At 37.3% G+C, this 20,531-nt stretch overlaps 1 protein-coding gene across 1 annotated transcript in view; it reads left to right on the top strand.

Annotated features, from left to right (window-relative positions):
* ALDH1A1 (aldehyde dehydrogenase 1 family member A1) overlaps nucleotides 1-19,263 on the top strand; it is a 51,197-nt gene extending 31,934 nt beyond the window's left edge. Inside the window, exons 8-13 of the mRNA XM_053575037.1 lie at nucleotides 548-650; nucleotides 2,251-2,435; nucleotides 7,507-7,671; nucleotides 9,989-10,146; nucleotides 13,472-13,546; nucleotides 18,664-19,263. Of these exons, the coding sequence (XP_053431012.1) occupies nucleotides 548-650; nucleotides 2,251-2,435; nucleotides 7,507-7,671; nucleotides 9,989-10,146; nucleotides 13,472-13,546; nucleotides 18,664-18,736 (759 nt within the window). The 3' untranslated portion in view covers nucleotides 18,737-19,263. The remainder of the gene's footprint in view (nucleotides 1-547; nucleotides 651-2,250; nucleotides 2,436-7,506; nucleotides 7,672-9,988; nucleotides 10,147-13,471; nucleotides 13,547-18,663) is intronic.
* Nucleotides 19,264-20,531: the final 1,268 nt, after the last annotated feature.

The following is a 20,531-nucleotide window of genomic DNA, read 5'->3' as shown; positions in this document are numbered from 1 at the left end:
GGCCAGGAGAAAAGAGTCATTTCTACCTGGCGTCATCGGAAGTATTTAAGGAGATGCTGAAATGTGAGCTCGAACAACGGGAAGCCGCCCAGGTTGGGGTGGGTGTACAGTGAGAAGAAGATGAGGCCAGGAGGTGGTGAATATGCAGATTGGCCGGATAGAGTTCTCTGGATGCCAGTGCAGGATGAAAAGTCATAATGAGTCATGACATGTCTGATCAATCCGCAGAGAGATGAGGTTCTGATTATAATGAAAAATAGCCTCCTACCTGGACGAACACAGTAAGATCACATCTCGTGTTCCAAGTCTCCGTTCTCTTGCTCACGAGCAGTTTCCGCTTGCTTCCTAGGTCTGTATCCTTGAAGAACGGAGCCTTTCATATCTACAGGTTCCAAATCTTGAAAAATGTCATTTAGGGTTTCACCCAAATTTAACTTAACTCTGAAGTTTAAACTATGGCACAAACATCATATAAGTTTAAAACACTAAATAAACTTGTTTTCAGGAGAGCAGATTAAGCCTTCTCCTTTGTGATATTCCATTTCAGGTTGGCAAAATGATCAAAGAAGCTGCTGGGAAAAGCAATCTGAAGAGGGTGACCCTGGAGCTGGGGGGAAAGAGCCCTTGCATTGTGTTTGCTGATGCTGACCGTGAGTCTAAGCCGCTTTAACTCTTCCCCCTTCATCCATTTTAGAGTCTGATAATGTCATAGAGTGAACTTACATTTTTCAAGAGGGATTCCCTATAACATTAAAATGTAAGGAATTAATTGGGGTACAGAACTATTCTTTAAATTTATTAAATTATCCTGAACTTATAACACATGGATAAGTTTAACACAGATTGTTTGTAATAGGTTGATTTTTTTTCCTCACCTGAACTCTACATAACATAGATGTTTGACATTTAAAGGCCATGATGTATTTTTTCAAGCTCTATACCTTTAATTATTAGTGTCACATTAAGCAGAATGAGATAACCCAGAGCCATGCTGGACGGAGACCAAATGGGGACATAGCAATTTTACATTTGCCATCTTCCTTCTCTCTGGTTCATGTGCTAATTGAATGAAATGGTTAGAAGAAAATCATACCTTCTATTTAAATAATTTCTCTCTCTCTTTTTTTTCATAGAAAATGTAGTTGAGTTTACATTTATTAAATCTACAATTATCATGAGACCCCACTATAAACTGTTCTGGGCTCATTCTGATTATATTACCAACTAAAATTCCAAATTACTCCCTAAATAGAAGTTAATAAGCAGAAACGGATAGCAAATAGTCCTCTTAACTCTTTCTTTCCCAGCTACATTATTCATTGGAGGCCACAAACACAAATGCTTCATGGAATAATTAGGCTGTGTTACTACTGTGATTTTAACTGAAGTTTTTGAAACGTCCTTATTAAACATTCTATAAATATGACAGAATTCCTAATTTTTCTAATTGTTTCTGTAAACCACTCCCACAACAACCTAAACAGCTGGATTGGTTGACAAACTTATAAAAACAACACTCAATTTCTATAATGTTGAATTGGATCTTTAGCATTTAGAAAATTAAAATGCAAAGAAAACTTTATTCTTGTTTAGGATCTAGTAATGAAATAATCTATTTCTTTCTTTTAAATTACAATCTACTACCTAAAATAAATGGATAAGAATAACTTATAGGCATATATTAAATAATATACTTAAGTAGATTTTGAATATCTTTGCTAGTGTAAGGTCATAATTTGGGTGAGTGATTCTGAGTATTAGTGGATTTTTGCTAGGTTTTTATTTTTTCCATAAACATCACTTTCCTGGTAACAAGGATATTTAAGAATCTTTTGAGATCATTTGATGGAATAGTCATTTCAGATTTTCTTTGTTATCTAGATTAAAACCTAAGGCCTAAAAGAAATATTCAGTCATCTGACTAATTACAAATGGAGATATCAATAAAAATCATTTGCAATGAGGCTTGATCTTATGATCAAATCCACATTCTTTATAATGTCCATATTAAAGTTGTAATAATAACCACTATTTTTTTTCAGATCCTATTATTTGTTGCTATTATCTCCATGGTAAATAAAGCATCAGAAAAAATAGTCACTAGGCTGTTAAGAGGTAGAATATATTGAGCCCAAGTCTGACTATGCAACTCATAACTTTTCTTTATCGCAATATTGCCTCTAAGAAATACATTTAAAAATATATAATCTTTGACAATATGTCTCTGTTCTGTGAATGTCTTCCTTGCAGTGGACAATGCCGTTGAATCTGCACACCAAGGTTTGTTCTACCACCAGGGCCAATGTTGTGTTGCTGCATCCAGGCTTTTTGTGGAAGAATCAATTTACGATGAGTTTGTGAGAAGGAGCGTGGAGAGGGCTAAGAAGTATGTTCTTGGAAATCCTCTGACTCCAGGAGTAAATCAAGGCCCTCAGGTGAGTACACAGTAGAAGGGATAGCATTTTCAGGGAACAAGAATGAAGTCTCTCTTTAGGCCTGGATTTTATTGAATGAGGTTATTTCCCACCCATGTGTCTTCCTAGGTAATGATACTGCGTCAGTTTGGTGATTAAAAATAACCAATTCCCAGTTATACATCATTCTGTTTTTGTGTTCCCCAGTTTTCATGCGTAGAAACAGTGTAGGAATTGTGCTATACATTAAAAACAGGAGAGAAATTAATAAAGTTCTTGCTTTCCTCAATCTATATGCCTCTTGATTTCTATATACAGTTCTCTGCCCACTTCAACATTCTTATAGTATAATTTCTTCCTCGGAATCAAACCTCTGTGTCAGTGGCCATCCCACCCCTAAATCCTCTGTAAAGTCTTCAGTTCCTCTGACCCCTCAATGATAGCGTGAGTATCCTAAAAGGTCCTGAGTTTCCAGGTTTGTAGCAAACTTATTTGAGTTGTTAAAGTTCAGTTACTCCCCTAGGGCTTCCAGTTTTCTCTGAACTAGTGTCAATGAAGGTATCTCTCTCTTTTACCAAAGGTCACCTTTGCCTCTTCCTTGCACAGTATTCTGTTCCTGTTCTGTTATTCAAGCTCCTGGACCTTTGGTTCTGCATTTCCTCCCGCCCTTTGTTAGGGTCTTGCCCCTCAGTAGTGATTCTCAAGTAGGAGCAATTTTGCTTGCCTCCCCCAAGGGACATGTGGAAATATCTGGAGATGTTTTACCTTGTTAAGACTTCAGTTCTTGGCATCTAGTGAGTAGAGACCAGAAGAAATGCTGAACATCATACAGTGTGTAAGAGACCCCGAACAAAGAATTATCTGGCCCACAATCCCAGTAGAATTGCTGTGGAGAAATCCTAGTCTAGAGTATAGGCATTAAATTTAGGGGTGTTATTCTTTCACATTAAAGATTATACACTGTTCTGTGCTGTCGATGTGAAACCAAACACTATTCTTGACTTATGAACTAAGCCAAAATAAGGTCGGTGAACTAAAATTTAGTGAACACTGATCTCAGTTAAACCCCAAGATAGGGACCTGGCAGCACCAAAAGGACCCAGGAGGACCTGACCCCTGACCTCGTGGAGTGTACCTTCTAAGTAAGTTAGAAGAATATTTGGGACATTTTTTTGCTAATTTCAAGTTATCAAAGTAGAAAAGTCTTAGGATGTGGGGATCTTAGGATTTGGGGACCTTAGGATTTCAAATATTAAAACCTGAAATTCCTAAAATTACTTAATTGGTAAATGAAGTAATAATTTGTTTTATATTAAGCTCATAATATTTTATATTTGTATTTGAGTTTAAGGGGTACACAAAAGTGCTCACCAATTTTGGTCATATTTGGTAACTTTTCAAATGGATACCCAGAAATATATTCAATGTGACTTGTTTACACATTCCATAAAAGGACGGGATTCTAAGGTTTCTCTTGTGATTATTTCACTCTCTAAATACTTATCTATGTAGCTATTTATAGAAAAGAAAAGCACTTTTGCTATTTGATGGACAGGTGATAGAGAGATGATGGACAAATAGATCTGAAAAGAAGATGGAAGAGAGTATCTGAGAGACTTAATTTTTGGACATTGCTTAGGCAAGACGTTCCTCCATTAGGGACTCTGCAAAATTCAACCAAACACTCAAAAGTTGAGCTGGAATACTTCATTTTTAAGAGAAAGGAGTTAAAGTAGACTTTTTACAATTCCCATTCACTTGGAGGTGGGACACAATTACAAGAGGGACTTTATCTAACAGGTGCAATCAGGGTAACCTAATTCTTTGTACCCTTGATTAATCTCAAGGGTACAAAGAAAATAAGAATAAGAATAATTCCCATTTATAGGATTGTAAAGTAAATAATCCAGTGAGCCAATTAAATGCAACTATCCCCTCTGTACATGAACAGATTTTTATCAGAGGCTGCTCTGAGGAAGTAGAATGAGTAGGGATGGTGGAACTTCGAGGAATGAGACGCAAAAGCCCCCAAAGCTTCTTTACTTTTAAAAATATTCATCTGGAGAGTGGCGCCTGTGGCTCAGAGGAGTACGCGCCAGCCCCATATGCCGGAGGTGGTGGGTTCAAATCCAGCCCCGGCCAAAAAAATAAAAAATAAAAAATAAATATTCATCTGGGGTGGCGCCTGTGGCTCAGAGGAGTAGGGGGCCAGCCCCATATATCAGAGGTTGTGGGTTCAAACCCGGCTCTGGCCAAAAACTGAAAAAAAAAAAGAAAGAAAAAAATTCATCTGTTGTTAGGAGAAGGGGCTTATGGAAAAGATGCACTCTCTCACTCAGGTTAGTCTGTTGCCTGATCCATGGGTGGCAGAGTGAACTGAGGCTTTTTAAATATAGTTATAGGATCTTTCTCAGTAAGGGTAAAAACGAAATAATTACAAACAAAATAATCACTAAAGAATTTTGTTTGGAGAAAGAAAATTTACAAGGATAATTTTGAAGATTACAAACAAAACCTTTGGGTTGGATCAGTTGCAATACACATATATACACATACAATTATGTATATCTTGTATATTTGCAGTATGTTTGTACTCATATATGTGTATGTTTAATTTGTAAAGTGATTTTCCTATTTGGCTTCATAGACAAAAATGGGCCTTTCCTCAGAAACTTGGAAAAATCAGTTTGAATTTGAAAATGATATCCACATAAACAAAGCTGTCATTACCAGCAGAGAGTTATCTTGTTAGAATATAGAGAGATGGGCTTGTGAGTTTTAGGCTGAATTTAAAATATGACTTCCTGATGCTCTTCTCCCTCATCTGTAAAATAGGGAGAGCAGTACCGAGCATGAGGGATCATTCTGCATGGAAAGGAGCTAATCCGTACAATGAATCCATCAGAGGGCTTAGTTGACAGTGTATGCTCCAATGTCTGTTAATAAATACAAATAAAAACATGTATTTTTTATTGTGATAATTATCTTACAGATCAGCACTTATTTATTCTCATTGATCTTGTTGGCCTATGGTTTCTAAATAATTTGAGGTATGTGTCAATGTCTTTCCTTAATTTCTCTTTTTCCTCAACCCACCAAGCCTAAGGAATCAAAGAATTTGCACCTTCAAACACATGAAAATGTGTCCTCTGAGTCTCTTACCACATCACTGATATCAAGCATTTCCCTGAGCGACAGGCCCATCAGCACAATGAAGAGCCCCTGATACACCCTAGCCTCACTGAGCAGTACCTGAGGTCCAGAAAGAAGGCTAAGTTCATATAGGGTCAATCGGACACCTCCTGAGAGAGGTTTATATTTACACTGAAGGAAAATAAGTCAAACCAAACTGTGTCTGTCCCTAAGTACAGCTGAGATTTTCCATCACTCACCCCAGGCTCCAGTTAGTGCTCCCCAGTCTTTCCTGTGCATCTGAATATCCTGAGGATTGACTAGGTCTGGGGTGGGGACTGAGAGGTACATTTTGCCACCAAGTGACACCAGAGCCGTGGCCTGTAGGATCACGTATCAGGAGCGAGGCACTGAACCATGAAATCCTGGTAGTTTTAGAAGTTAGTGACCAGGTAAGTTTCCCAACAAACGAATCCTTCAGGTCCTTTCTCCAGTACGTGGACTGGGATTGGATTGTCACCAAGTATCCTCTGTGCTCACAGACAGGGAATCGTGATGACTCAGGAAACATGTTGAAATAAACACCAAAAACTTAAGCTGAGGAATTAATATCATGGATTAGAGCAAGGAAGCTATACAAGGAGCAAGGAGCTACGTGGATCCTTGACTAGTCACTGAAAACTAGAATATCTCCACCAAGCAGAGTCTCTAACACTGCCACCTTAGTCTGGTTGTGTTCAATAAAATAGCTCTTCTTAAACCCATGCTGCTACTCCTTTACTCTGGGAGAAATGAAAGAATGTTTTTTTATTTGAAATATTCTATTAAATGTGGTACACTAAAGATCATTGAACGACACTGTATCAAATATTGTGCCAAATTTTAGAAGATGGTTTCTTGTTTCAAATAGCACTTAATCTAGTTAGATATGGGAGCTGGGGCCTTGGAAGATGAAGATTTGCAGGGTCAGAGAAGAAGATAAAGAACACTTTTTTAAGTAATGTGAAAACACAAGTTAAACTGGAAAGAGCCCCTACCCCCCACCTGAACTCCTGGATCTCCTGTTTTGCCTTTAATCCTTAACCCCCTTCTCTGAAGACTGAGATAGGCAGTCTTCACCATGATTTGGAGTCTAAGAGTTACCCAGGCAGTCAACCTCCCAAAACAGGAACAGAGATAATGTGTAGCCTCCCGTTTCAGTGCATGGGGACAGGTATGTGTTTCTGGTGTTCACAACCAGAACTCTCAACTCATTTGTTTTTCTTATAAAAATATTGTTTAAATGGCCTGGGAGTTTTGAAATATTTATCATATATTTAGATGTGCCCCATTTAATGAAAAAGGATGGTGATAATTAGGAGAGGCCAGAAATTGGAATCAAACCTACTGTTGGTCTCATAAGGACCTCAACTAGGAGGATGCCCAAACCACAGTCAGAATGTGACACCCAAGGGCATGGAGCAGGCCAGAGGGGATGGATGGTTCAACAATCTAAACAAAGGGAGATCTAAACAAAGGCACGCGAGTGTTCTAAGAGAAATCTAAAAGCGTTTGCTTTCCAACTACCCTGTCCTCTTAATCCCAGTATCAAAGTTCTCTTTTGCTATATTCACTCCCTTTATTTTAATTAGGACTACCATTTCCAGGTAAATGTGTTAGATTATTTACAGGCATTTCTTCCAGAGTGAAGAAATGATAATTTTGTGAAAGGTTTGCAGTACTGACATGCTTTTCTTACAAAACTATAATACAAATGTCTATCTTCAAGGGTTCTCCTCTAGAAAGTCATGAAAGGAAAAGTTATCTAAGGAATGAATCAGAGCCTTCTGTTAGCTGTTTTGATTCAATGTTTGATTCAATTGCAATACCTTAGCATTTTGAAACCTCATTAATAGGCCCACCAATGTGTTATCTTTGTAAACCTATAACATTTTTTTTCCATGTGATATTTTTCAACTAGATTGACAAGGAACAACATGATAAAATTCTTGATCTCATTGAGAGTGGGAAGAAAGAAGGAGCCAAACTGGAATGTGGTGGAGGCCCCTGGGGGAATAAAGGCTACTTTATCCAGCCCACGGTTTTCTCTAATGTTACAGATGAGATGCGCATCGCCAAAGAGGAGGTAAATGGTTTCGTTCTGTTCTGTTCCTGATGTTGCCATGCTTTGTCTGCATGTGTGCATACAAAGTGTCCCTTTAAAATGCTTAGCTCTTTGAAGGTCTTTCTCAATAAATGCTACTCTTTGTTACTGATAAAGGCTTATTTGTGATCAAGACTAAAAATAGTAAGGAATCCATTGGGCCAGCCAAAAATTTTCAATCAAACCCAGATCAAGATACGTAGCAATTTTTAGGCACTTCCCTCAGAACTTTAAAATAATGAGAAAAAAAAAATACTGTCATTTGCAACAGCATGGATGAACATGGAGGATGTTGTGTTAACTAAAATATGCCAGGCACAGAAAGACAAGTATAGCATGATCTCACTTATAGGTGGAATATAAAACAGTGAAATTCATAGAAGCAGAGAGTGGGGTGGTGGTCATGGGCTTAAGGCAGTGGGGTGTGAGAGATGGGAGATGTGGGTCAAGTATTGAAAAGTTCAGTTAGGTAGAAGGAATACATTCAAGAGATCTTTATAAATATGCAACTATAATTAAAATAACAATCATGCACTGTATAATTGATAAGGGTAGATTTTAAGTGTTCTTACCACAAAAATAACTAACTAAATAAATAAGCACTTACATGCTAACTGCTGGTGGTCACTCTGTGGACTTTTTCTACGTAACAGCTATCCATATATAGTAGAAGCTCCATAGTTGACTCCTCCATACATTGACTACCTCCTGAAGTTACCCTAATTTTCATTGACTGGACATGCCCTTCATGTATGTATCACTACAGAGGGCCTAGTTCCTTATGTTGACCACCTCTGTAGGTTGACCACTTACAGTTCCTTGGGTGGTCAACTTAGAGAAGTTCTACTGTATTTGAAAATAGCATTCATCCTGATATCATTCCCCACCGTCCATGAGCTCTTAGCCCTATACTTTTCAGCTCTCAGACGTCCTCATTTTGTATGATGTAGTTAAATACTCCATCATATATATATTTGAATGTACACATTTTTATACATATATATGTTCATGCTCATCAAATATTTAACTACACTGTACCAAAGTAGAAAGAAAGATTAGAGCTGTTGTCCTGGCGTATCTTCATTAATACCAGATTAAAAGGACCAGGTAAATATTTACTGTGTTCTTACAATGTTCATAGTGGAACAGCTAGCTTATACTTCAAAGTGGGAGCCTGGAGCCATGGGCTATGTTTGATTAAAAGTATGCAAAATATGAACACATTTATTGCAGCAGCTGCTATATGTCTGGTTCCTTTCCCATGATTAGATTTACAACCGTAGCTTTGCACTCAGCTGGTATTGATTGGTACTCCCCCCCAACATTTAACACAGAAAACCATTTGCCATTTCTGATTTTTGCCTCCCCTCATTAATGTTTCCCAGAAAATTCTGATAACACAGAGGAAACCACACCCCTTTACTTTATTTTAATAAATTTCTAATTCAAATGTAATGTAGCAGCTTAATTTTTAAGAGAAAATCCATTTGTCTTTCTACTTCTAGGGTTGAGATATGGAGTGACTTGAAGTTGAGCTGCACTAGCCAGAAAGTCTAGCAATAGCAAGAGTCATATAGGCTGAAATAAGCAAATTTTGATTTCTGGTTTTTGTCCTGAAATGTAGCCACTGCCAATGAACTCAGGTGTTGACTTGTGCAGGGTGGTTCAGGATTTAAATAATAAGAAACCATTCTGTATTAATATATGTAAGTTGCACAAGATTTGGCTACAAAGTAGAATCTAAACAAAAATTCATGTTGTTTTACCTACATTGACTAATTATGAAAATATCTAAATACAGTAAAGTGGCTAATGTTTTAACTAGGGGTATTCTAGTATTTAAAACAAATTTACTATGATTAATCTTTTCCTAGTCATTTATCCAAAAAGGCAGCATTGCTTTCTGGGTCTTATTGTTATATGTAGCAAGTTGGAAAATGAGAAAAACTGAGGAGAGGATTTTAAATTCCTTAAAAGTGAAAAAGAAATTCTAAAGTTAACAGTTTGATACACAATTATAAGTTCTTGGAAGCTTAATTCCAACATCTAAAAAATGAATATTGCCTTAATTATTTGTACCCTATCTTGTTCCAAAATAACTGAGCACATGATCATCATCTATTCTTATCTACCGTTTCTGCAGCTACCTATTTGAGTTTTTACACATAGGCTTGAGGTTAGAGCAAAGTCTTAATCAATTTAGGATAGTTTGTTTAAAAAAAAAAAATTGCAGTGTCATTTGAAACTTCTAGTCTTAACCTATCATTTTGATTTTTTAAATCTATTTCTTGTGGTATAGATATTTGGACCAGTGCAGCAGATCATGAAGTTTAAATCTTTAGATGATGTGATCAAGAGAGCAAACAATACTCACTACGGGTTATCAGCAGGAATCTTTACCAAAGATCTTGATAAAGCTGTAACAGTCTCCTCAGCTCTGCAGGCGGGGACAGTGTGGTAAGTCAAACCTAAGTAATGCAGCCTTTTCAATGTTAACCACAGTCACAGGTTACCTTGAACCTTTTTTTTTGTTTTGTTTTTTGTCCTTTGGGTCAGATACCTTAAGCCTTAAGACTTGGATTTTTCATTTAGAAATACATAGCCTTTAAGAAAAGCAGTTGCTACCTTAAAAAACAAACCAAACCAAACCAAAACAAAAAACCCTGCTATATTGGAAGAACTCCCATGAAAGGGTGTTTTCTTTAACTCTATTCGGCCTCCTAAAATTGCTTACCTAAAATATTTTAATGATGTATGATTAGTACAATATAAATATTGCCAAGTAATTTCTAGACACTTGGCACTATACTTTATACAAAGGAGAAACATTCTGTTTTAATCAAGTTTAATTAGATAAACATGATATTTATTTGGTATTGTAATATAAGCAAACATTTAATTTTTATGTCTGCTTCTTACACTGAGATTATTAGAGACATTTGAAGTTCTTAATTTAGAGGAAGCCATTGAGCCTTGAGGAGCATATCATTATGTTATTTTTTGACCTAGTTTATATTTCTGATTTTTAGACATTAATTTAGAGGTTATAAATGCTAATTCTGTGGCTGTCAAACTGTTGCATCCCCCAGTTCCTGGTCGGTTCTTGTTTTTTTTTCCCCCATTAAATCTCACTTGGTCCCCTCAGTCTTGACAACAGCCCAAGACTATTTTCCTTCCCAATACTAAGTCACACCTACTCCATTGGGGGGAAAGGAAGACATTACAAATTGTATATCCTTAAGGAAAAAGCTTTGCTCCTCTTGATTGCTCCAGAATCTTTTCTCTTAGCCAAAGGGAGGGTCATTTTTTAGTGAATGTTTACTCTATGCAAGGCACTGTATTCTTACATTCATTACCTCGTTTTACTTTGTAACTGTTTCATTGTTCTCTTAAATTTATTAATGAAAAAACTGAAGCTTTGTGAGCTTAGGTAATTTATCACAATCCCATGATAAATAACAGCTAAGTGTCAGACCTACTTCAGACTCAAAGGCCATGGTTCTCAACCTTTCATTAAAATCGTCTGGGGACTTCAAAAATGTATAAAGTGATTTGAAGTAGAGGAGACTGTCTATCACCACAGCAATTATGTCAATGCTATGGTTTGAATGTCTCCTCTAAAACTCATGTTGAAATTTACTTGCCATGATAACAGTATTAAAAATTGAGGCCTCATGGGAGATTTAGGTGATGAAGGCAAATTAGTGCCATTATTTATATAGTGAGAGAGAGTTGTAATAAAAATGAGTACAGCCACTTGTGCTTTGCTCTTTCACATGCCCTAAAAAAGCTTTTCCATCATGAGATATTGTACCAAGAAGGCCCTCGCAGGACGCCAATGCCATCTTGACTTCCCAACCTCCAGAACCATGAACCAAGTATATTTCTAATGTTTATAAATTACCCAGTCTGTAGTATTCAGTTATAGCAACCGAAAACAGACTAAAACAATCTCACTCATTGAGTCTGGTATAGACTTTTTATTTAAGGGGCATTTTTTAAAGTGATTCTAATTTGCAAGCAGAACTAAGGACTACTGCATATAAGTCTGATTCTTTCTATAATGAGATGTTTTCTTTCTAACCCTTTTAAATAAAGTCAAGCATATTCTTAAATAGTATGGCTAATGATCAATGTAGAATTTACCTATGACTAATAAAAACACTAATAAAATGTAGCGTTACAATTGTACACGTGTGTTATCTCCATTTACTACAGACATACCATGTACCAAGTTCTACAACATGCACATTCTATCATACCTTACATACAACCTATTAAATAGTGTCATCTTTACTTTATGCTTGAGGAAACACAAACTTGGAGAGGATCAATAATATTTTGAACCCAAGCTTTCTCTAAGTGAATATTCCTCAGTTCTACTGTATATTTTACTGAAATAGTTTCATTACCAACATAGAGTCAAAGGGGAAACATACTTTCTGCATTTCTTAACAAAGACAAGTTTCAGATTTTTTATTTTGGAATAACAGAATGTTATTGTACATGCCTCATTGATAAAGAACCTTGGATGGCATCATTTCACTGAGTATCTTAAGAATCTCCAGTCTGGAATTTCTATACTTTGAAAACAGAGAGGATCACATTTTATTGCTATATACCCTAGAGCATAATAGTACTGTGATCTTGTTCTACCCTAATAGTTACATCGGATATTTAGGACAATTATTGAATTCCAGAGTTGCTGGCATTTTATCCACCATTTCAAAGTAGGTATGTGGTTTTGTGAGTTAAATACTAATTAAACAAAGCTGAAAGAAACCGCTTTTAAAAGTGTAAGTTTATTAAAGGGACTATTACTTCAGGATGAGAGACATGAATGAAAACTTGGTGGTCCAAAGCTAACAATTGAGATAGTAAGTGCTTTAAGTGAGAAAACATTTGAATGTTATTTCAAGAACAGAACAATATCTACACTCTTCCAAATGTAACATAATTTTTTTTGCCTGAAAGTCATACTATTATCCACCTATTATAATAGGGAAGAAAAAGTATTTAAAACGAACATTGTTTTCTCCTTCAAAAATGTTTTTTTTTCTTTAGTATGGTAATGAGAATCATGTAAGTAATTAGATTTTGCTCTTAACTTTGGCCACCAGGAAATTTAAAGCTAAACAAATTGTTCATGGCCTGCATAACTGCATTCTAATTTTCCCCCATCTCGATCTTTCTTTGTAATTATTTCTTGAATTCTAATTATTCACATTTTTGTAATTACATTTGTTTATATAAGCATCTTTAAACACTTTATGAAATATGACAGGGAATAAACAGATTGATAATTAAGTCCAACTCCTGCCAAAGCCTCTGTTTAAGTAGTTTATTGAACCAATTTAACGGGGAAAAAATGAACTGAGTAATATGATACATATTGTAATTGCAAGAGAAAATTGAATCTAGCCTATTAAGTACACAGACCTCAAGAGAATTACAAAGCTTATTGAATAGAGGTTGTAAGGAATACCCATCTAACAACTCCCAGTCTTCAGCAAACCCTGTCCTTCCTCCTATGGCACATTAGCTATTCCAGCTTTTCTAATACTAACTACCGATACTCAGGGACAAGATGTGCTCTGAACATGGCTATCCACCTATACATGCAGACATATTTGTACCATTTTCTCTGTTTCTAGTGCTAATTTATAGTGCTGCTTTTTGGTCATAATGAATGCAGTTCTTAAGGAGCTTTCCAAATTTCTAAAATTGCCAAGTAAGAGTTATTTCATATGTTAAGTATCACCTATAATGTACTTCTCTTTAGGGTGAACTGCTATAGTATGGTGTCTGCCCAGTGCCCCTTTGGTGGATTCAAGATGTCTGGAAATGGACGAGAACTGTAAGAATAACTTTCTGTTAATATGCTTACCTTCATGAAAATGGTTTTTATTCCTGGGGAATTAATTCACAATTAGCACCTTACATACAACCTGCTCTGGTTGTTCCCTGAAGAATTTATACCACCAAATAGCTTCTTAAAGAAAGGTGATAGCAGAAAGGATATAGAATTTATTAAGCGCCTACTCTTCATAAAGGTCTATATTAAGCACTTTACATTGGTGATTAAAATATTGCTTACTGGCTCAGCACCCATAGCACAGTGGTTATGGCGCCAGCCAGTACACCGAGGCCGGTGGTTTGAGCCCAGCCCAGGCTAGCTAAACAACAATGACAACTGCAACAACAACAACAACAACCACAAAAAAAAAATAGCCAGGCGTTATAGTGGGTGCTGTAGTCCCAGCTACTTGGGAGACTGAGACAAGAGAATCGCTTAAGCCCAAGAGTTTTAGGTTGCTGTGAGCTATGATGCCATGGCACTTTACCAAGGGTGACATAGAAAGACTCTGTCTCAAAAAAAAAAAAGAAAGAAAGGAAGAAAAGAAATATTGCTTACTTGTACAATTATGTGCTGTCTCTATGAATGTATTCCATACAGGAAACATTTCTAGAAAGGTGAAAAGCATAAATTGGTGATTGTAAGAAATGTAAAAATATAAGAATACTCCAGTTATTTGAATATACCTCCTAGATAAATACATTTAGTGCCTTATCTCAGAAAACATCAATTTTAAAGAAATGATTCTCATTTGTTGAGATATTATTGATGTAGACTCTAAAATTTTAAATTACCTAAATAAGTTATTTTTGGAACTAAAATGTAAACCTAAAGGGAAATTTGACTAAGGGACATATGTTTTATAGTAGTGATTAGACTGGAAAAATTTATATATAAGTGTATCTATGAGCCTTCTGTTGCTTTTGAAGCTGAGTTATGTAGAATTTTTGTGAAAATGTTCACATACACATCTAAACACAGAATGTACTAGCAAAGCAATATATTTGGTTAAGCTAGTTCAAGCAATTATATCCATTTTATTTCTTAAATTTTCTTACATTTACCAATAAATTTTAAAAATTTATGAAAAGAAAAAGTAAATCACATATAAACATTGCAGAATCAAACATAGTAAATTTGCCCATTTCTTAGTTTCTAAGGGTCATGAATGCAGGAAATATGCAAGGACTTCCTCATTTGTCTTAAAGAGTCAACAAAAATGCAGTGAAACATGTTTCTGGGACTCCTGTCAAATGGAGGAATGATAGAATGACTCATCAATATTCTCAACATGTATTCATCAGTACTTGCTACATAAGGTCCCAGAGACAAGGCACTATGTTCCATCCTCTATGTAACTGTGGGTGGAAGGAGGAATTTATAAAAAGATACTCAAAATAAATTGAGACTATACATACTATTTATACTAGATTGAGCTTCATATCTAATGAAGGCAGGAAAGCAGGTAAAGTGCAGGGCAAATTATCAAAGGACAAAAATGTCTGGACACCACCAGAAAACAATTTAGGATGGCATCTCTCTCTTACTATTTTCATCTGCTGCACAAGGTCAAGGATTGTGGGTGAAGATAGGTGTGAACAGAGGAAACAGAAGGTCTTTAAGGTCCTCTCTGTGCTTAAGATTGTATGGTTCTAACCCCAGGGGAACTTCAATGGATAAAAACTTGATGGAAGTTGACAGAGTAACAAAAGACCTTGCAGAAGCAATGGGAGTTCATGTAAGGCAGGGAGAGGGCATTCTTGAGTGGAACATTGCATGTGGCATGTCGAAGGGCTCAGTGAATTTAGTTGGCTGGTGTAGATTTATTTGTAGGGGTGAAAAATATGATTTTAGAGTTAAATGTGATACAGATTAAGAAGTCCTAAAGTCAAGAAAATTGGCTCAGATTTTACTTGTAGAGTAGTGAAGGGCCATGGATATGTGTTGAGGAGATAAAGAGCAGAAAAATACCAACCTATAGAAAGTGCAAGGTTTATCTGAGAAGTCATCATTAGAGTCTGACCAACCTGCATTTAAGTCCTGACTCCCCACTCGCTAGCCGTACTGCCTGCTTCAAGTTGTCCATCTGCTGAGCCTCTGCTCCTCGTATTTCAAATGGAGATGTTAACTTTCCTCTGAAGATGGTTGTGACATAATGAATGTCCAATCCCTAGCCTTATAATGTCAGAGTAGAAACTCAAAAGATGGTTTCCTCCCCCGCCCCCAGTTTCTTCTCTTTATAATACCTGTTACTGGATTCCCTTGGCAGAATTACATTGCACAACAAAGCTGGAACAAAGGTTAGATTACTCTGGGATGGTTAGTTCATTGCTGGCCCAGCTATCTAACACATTTTCCTGGGAATCATGAAGATAAAATAATCAAAAGGGATGAGACAACTTAAGTAGACCAAACATATCTTGGGTATGTTGAATACAGACTTTAAGGTTGAGGCATAATGAAATTGAGTAAGAGAAGGAGTGAAAATAGGAATCAACCACCAATAACTTCCTAAATTTAACATAGAGATACATAATTTCCTTCTTTAAAGTATAAAAGGAAAAGTTATGATATATTTTTTTCTCTTAAGAAATTCCAGCTGAGGGCAGCCCCTGTGGCTCAGTGAGTAGGGCGCCGACCCCATATATCGAGGGTGGTGGGTTCAAACCTCGCCCTGGCCAAACTGCAACAAAAAATAGCCGGGCGTTGTGGCGGGCGCCCGTAGTCCCAGCTACTGGGGAGGCTGAGGCAAGAGAATCACCTAAGCCCAGGAGCTGGAGGTTGCTGTGAGTTGTGATGCCATGACACTCTACCGAGGGCGATAAAATGAGACTCTGTCTCTACAAAAAAAAAAAAAGAAATTCCAGCTGAGAATGCTACTGTTCAAGCCTAAATTTAAGAACTTAATAAATACGTCATGTGTTGCAAGATCTTTCAAGAGAATTACTCAAATGATAACCTCAAGAGATAACTAAGACTTAAATTATAATTTGTCCCCCAAGATAGAAATTTGATCCTCCAAGATAGAATTGATCAGTTGGGAACGGAGGCCTCAGGGAGCCAAAAATGGTGGTCTGAAGGCCCTCATGTATTTGATGGTGATACAGAATGTGCAAACCTTGATTTTGTGTCTCTGATCATGGGTTGGCGCTGCAGTGGGTTAAATGGCAGAAATTGCCTCTTTGTGTAATAGAACTCATTTTCATTTAGGTTGACATAGGTCCTTGGAGACGTTGCTAGCATGCCCATATAAACCTTACATGCCTCTCAGCACCTCACAAGGTATTTCTTTCCTCCCATCCCATAGAAAAGGAACAAGGAAGTGTTGCAAACGACTGGGTGAGAATTTGAATGAATGTTTTTGCTCAATGATAATTCCAAGTCAGTTCAGCAAGTATTTCCTCTGTGCCTGTTAATGAGTGCCAATCTCTGACCTCAGTACGAAGGGAAAACTTGTTAGTGGTCCCTTTTTTGTTGCAGTGTGAATCCTGGGTAAGAAGTGTGGAAGCCATGGGAAGTTTACTAGAAATGCCGTATCAGGCCTCACTTCAGACCCACTGAGTTGGAATCAGTCTTTGAATATAAGGTCCCAGATGATTTGTACAGTGAAGGTTTTAGAAGCACAGTATCAGCAACTCACAGACTGAGTATGATAAGGAGAAATGTGAACAGATGCTTTTGTGTTACATCACAGATACAGCAGAAATCTACGAATCCTCAGGAGCAGGGCCTCCTTCAGCCTGAGTAGGACAGTAGTCACAGTTATTACTGGGAGAGTTTCAAGTGCCCATGTGACCCAAAATACAATGAAAAGCCTTTTAGTTAAAATCATGGGTTGATTCATCTAACTCTATGAGATAAAATACTTATTAAAATACTGTCTTATAATGGGTTTCAGATAACTGAGGCTAAACCCTTTAATTATTTTGAAGAACATGATCATTGAAGCTTTAAAAAGGTATTTTTCAGAAGCTTAATTGCCCAAGAAAATAATCAGTCCAAGACTATTAAGTTACTGAGGAGAAAATGATGTCTTCTGTGTACCTGTCTATATCACAAGAAGGGTGGGGTAGAAAAGGATCAAGACTTCATTCTTCTGTAAGCCTAAATGTGCATAAGTGCTGTGATTTTGAGAATACTCTCTTATACATGTAATTTGATCCTCTTGTCAAAACAATACAGAATATAATGGAGCCTAATCAGTCCTTCTAGTTAATCTTTTCATCAGAGGGTAAGTCACAGTCAGTTTATAATGCTGGCAAGAGGTCCCCATAAACCTGATAACAACTTGGTATGGTCCCACTGGATTGATTGGGATTAAATCCTGATCATTTGGGTTGGACTAGAGAGTTAAATAAGCAAATGGGAGAGGATAAAGGAGGTTATATACAGGGGGGAAACCAACAACTGCAAAAAGCCCAACAGCCTGAATTTACCCTTGTCCTCCTCCTAAAGAGAAAACAATAAAACAAACAAACAAACAAAAAAAAACAACAGCACAGAAAGCTCTAACAAGAAAGGTCAGACTTTGTTTTATTGAGAATCAAAAGATATTGCTAAAACTGCAGCTGCATGATAGAGTTTCAAGCCACATTAGGGCTCCTTAAAACGAACATCTCAGCCCCTCGTCACTTCTGTGCCAGTTCTGTGCAGTTGGTCAATGCAGCTCTGCTCTCGTCTCTGGTTTACAGTTTTTTCGCACTGCTTCTCAGTGGTTGTACATTACTACCTGGCCTGTCTTACCGTATTCCGGGACTCTCACCTAGAAATGACAAAATTCTTGCTGGGTTGAATTGTCTTTTGAGTAGTTAAAACTTTTCAAATCAAGTAGAATAATGTCAGAAATGAACAATTTCTGTGACATTCAACTGAGAGTAGATCATTCTTTAAAATGAAAGACATTTTACAAACATTTTCCCCACAAGGGGATTTATGTAAGGCGAGATAGTTTGTGGTTGGCTAGCTATTACATAAAATGCTCCGTACACAGAAAATATTTTCCATTGTTCCTAGACAGATAAACAAGAACAAACTTGTACCAATAATATACTACAGAACGTTTGTACTCCTGTGCTCAACGATGTGTTTGTGGGTATTTTTTTTTTTTCTCTTTTCAGGGGAGAATATGGTCTCCATGAATATACTGAGGTCAAGACAGTCACAATGAAAATCTCTCAGAAGAACTCATAAAAACTACAAGAATAGAAAGAAATTCTTCAGTGGCTGAGCATCTCCTATTGTCACTATAGAGTGGGTTTTCAATATAAAATGTTTCTTGTCTTCATTTTTTTTTAAAAGCAAGCTAATCATATTAGTGTTAATCCTATCCATAGAAAACTTGACATGAAGCTTATTCTGAATCATTTGCCTTCTGATATATGACCCCAAGTCCTATCCTAAATAAAATAGAGGGATTTAGGTGCAAGATCTCAAGCTCTGTAACAGTCATGTGCTTTTCTTTGTTGTAGCTATTTGTCCAGGTTCATCACTTCATAGAAGTGACCAGTTGTCATTTAGCTTCTTTCCCCTAATGACTACTTGAAGTCCTTAACTTACATGTTAACTGCAGAGTAAGCTGCTCTGTTCCTGTAGTTAGAAAGTCCCTGCAGTGTCTTGAAATGTTTCCTAGAATACTGTGTCCGCTTGTCAAATGAAGTAATGCCTGAAATACTTAGCTGTAAGCTGAATATGAAGCTTAATAAAAACAACCATGCATGCTGCTTCTTACGTTTGAATTTTTTTAAGTAGAAGTTTTGGTTATGGTGATTTACTTTCCTTGTCACTCCAAACTAGTATTAAATGGAGCACCAAGATGTATTTAAAAATAAAAGTCTAATCTACCCATTCTCATAGGGGTAATGAAATATTTTATGTTCCAGAGGAATCCTTGGTATCAGTGGCACAGATTTGAGATAGATGGCATAGTCCTTCCGGAAGTGTTTATTGAGTCTTCATAAAGTCCTGGGCTGGGCACTATGCTAGGTATGGTGGAAAACAGGCACCTAGTCAATGGTCTCCCATCTCAAGGGGAACAAATACGATAAATAAAGAATGAAGGCGGGGCCATAAAATGGAAGTGTGGAATAAATACGATAAATAAAGAATAAAGGCGGGGCCATAAAACGGAAGTGTGGGTTCTAAAAACTAAGTGCAGTGATGTTCCACGTGGTACTGATGGAGTCTAACTGCAAGAATCAGGAATGGCCTCATGAAGAAGCCTTAGATCTGAAACTTGCTAAGGAGACTTGCGGTGAATAAAAGGGAAAGAGTTTCAGTCTAATAGGTTTTTTTTCCCCAAAATTTATTTTAGCAAAAATCTTGCCTTCCCCTTACCTTCATATAACACTGATTATCATTAAGAAATCCACACTGGAAGGTGCTGTTCTGTGCAATGAGGGAGCCCTTAGTGTTCTAAGGAGAGGTCTGGGGTCAGAAGGGGAGGAGCTGGAAGAATGCCCTCCGTGTAAAGCTGACCACACCAGCCTGACCCACCGCAGCTCTCAGAAGAGTGGCCATCTGTATTCTCATTCTTCTCTTTGTTCCCATATAGGAACTTCCTTAGATCCGTGTAAAACAAAGCAACTATTTGCATATTACTGTACATATGCTAAAATGTTCTTAGTGATACAGGATAGGTGATGCCCCAGCCAGGTAGGCTGAGGGGAGGACCTGCCACCTCTGCCCTGACAGTGTTGGTGCTGCGGCAGCTGGTGGAGAAACCAGCAGGGCGGGGGTGGGGAGGAGCAGGAGGCTCCAGGAGCCAAAGGGACCAGACAACTGCTGAGGAGACACCAGCCCCTTAATGTCTCCCTCCCTTTGTACTTGCAGGTCCCCCTGGCCTGGTCAATTTCTGGTAAGTTTCTAGGCCTGGGAACCAAAGGATTACATTCATTCCATTCATTATGGAGTCCTAGCCAAATGTAACTGCAGCCAAATGTAGCGACAGAGTCCTCGCTAAATCTGACTACAGAGAGCCCAGGCACGC

This window comes from Nycticebus coucang, chromosome 2 (assembly GCF_027406575.1).
Source record: "Nycticebus coucang isolate mNycCou1 chromosome 2, mNycCou1.pri, whole genome shotgun sequence".
NCBI classification, from domain to species: domain Eukaryota; kingdom Metazoa; phylum Chordata; class Mammalia; order Primates; family Lorisidae; genus Nycticebus; species Nycticebus coucang.
Note: the sequence above shows the minus strand (reverse complement) of the source record. Positions and strands in the feature narration are given on the sequence as shown.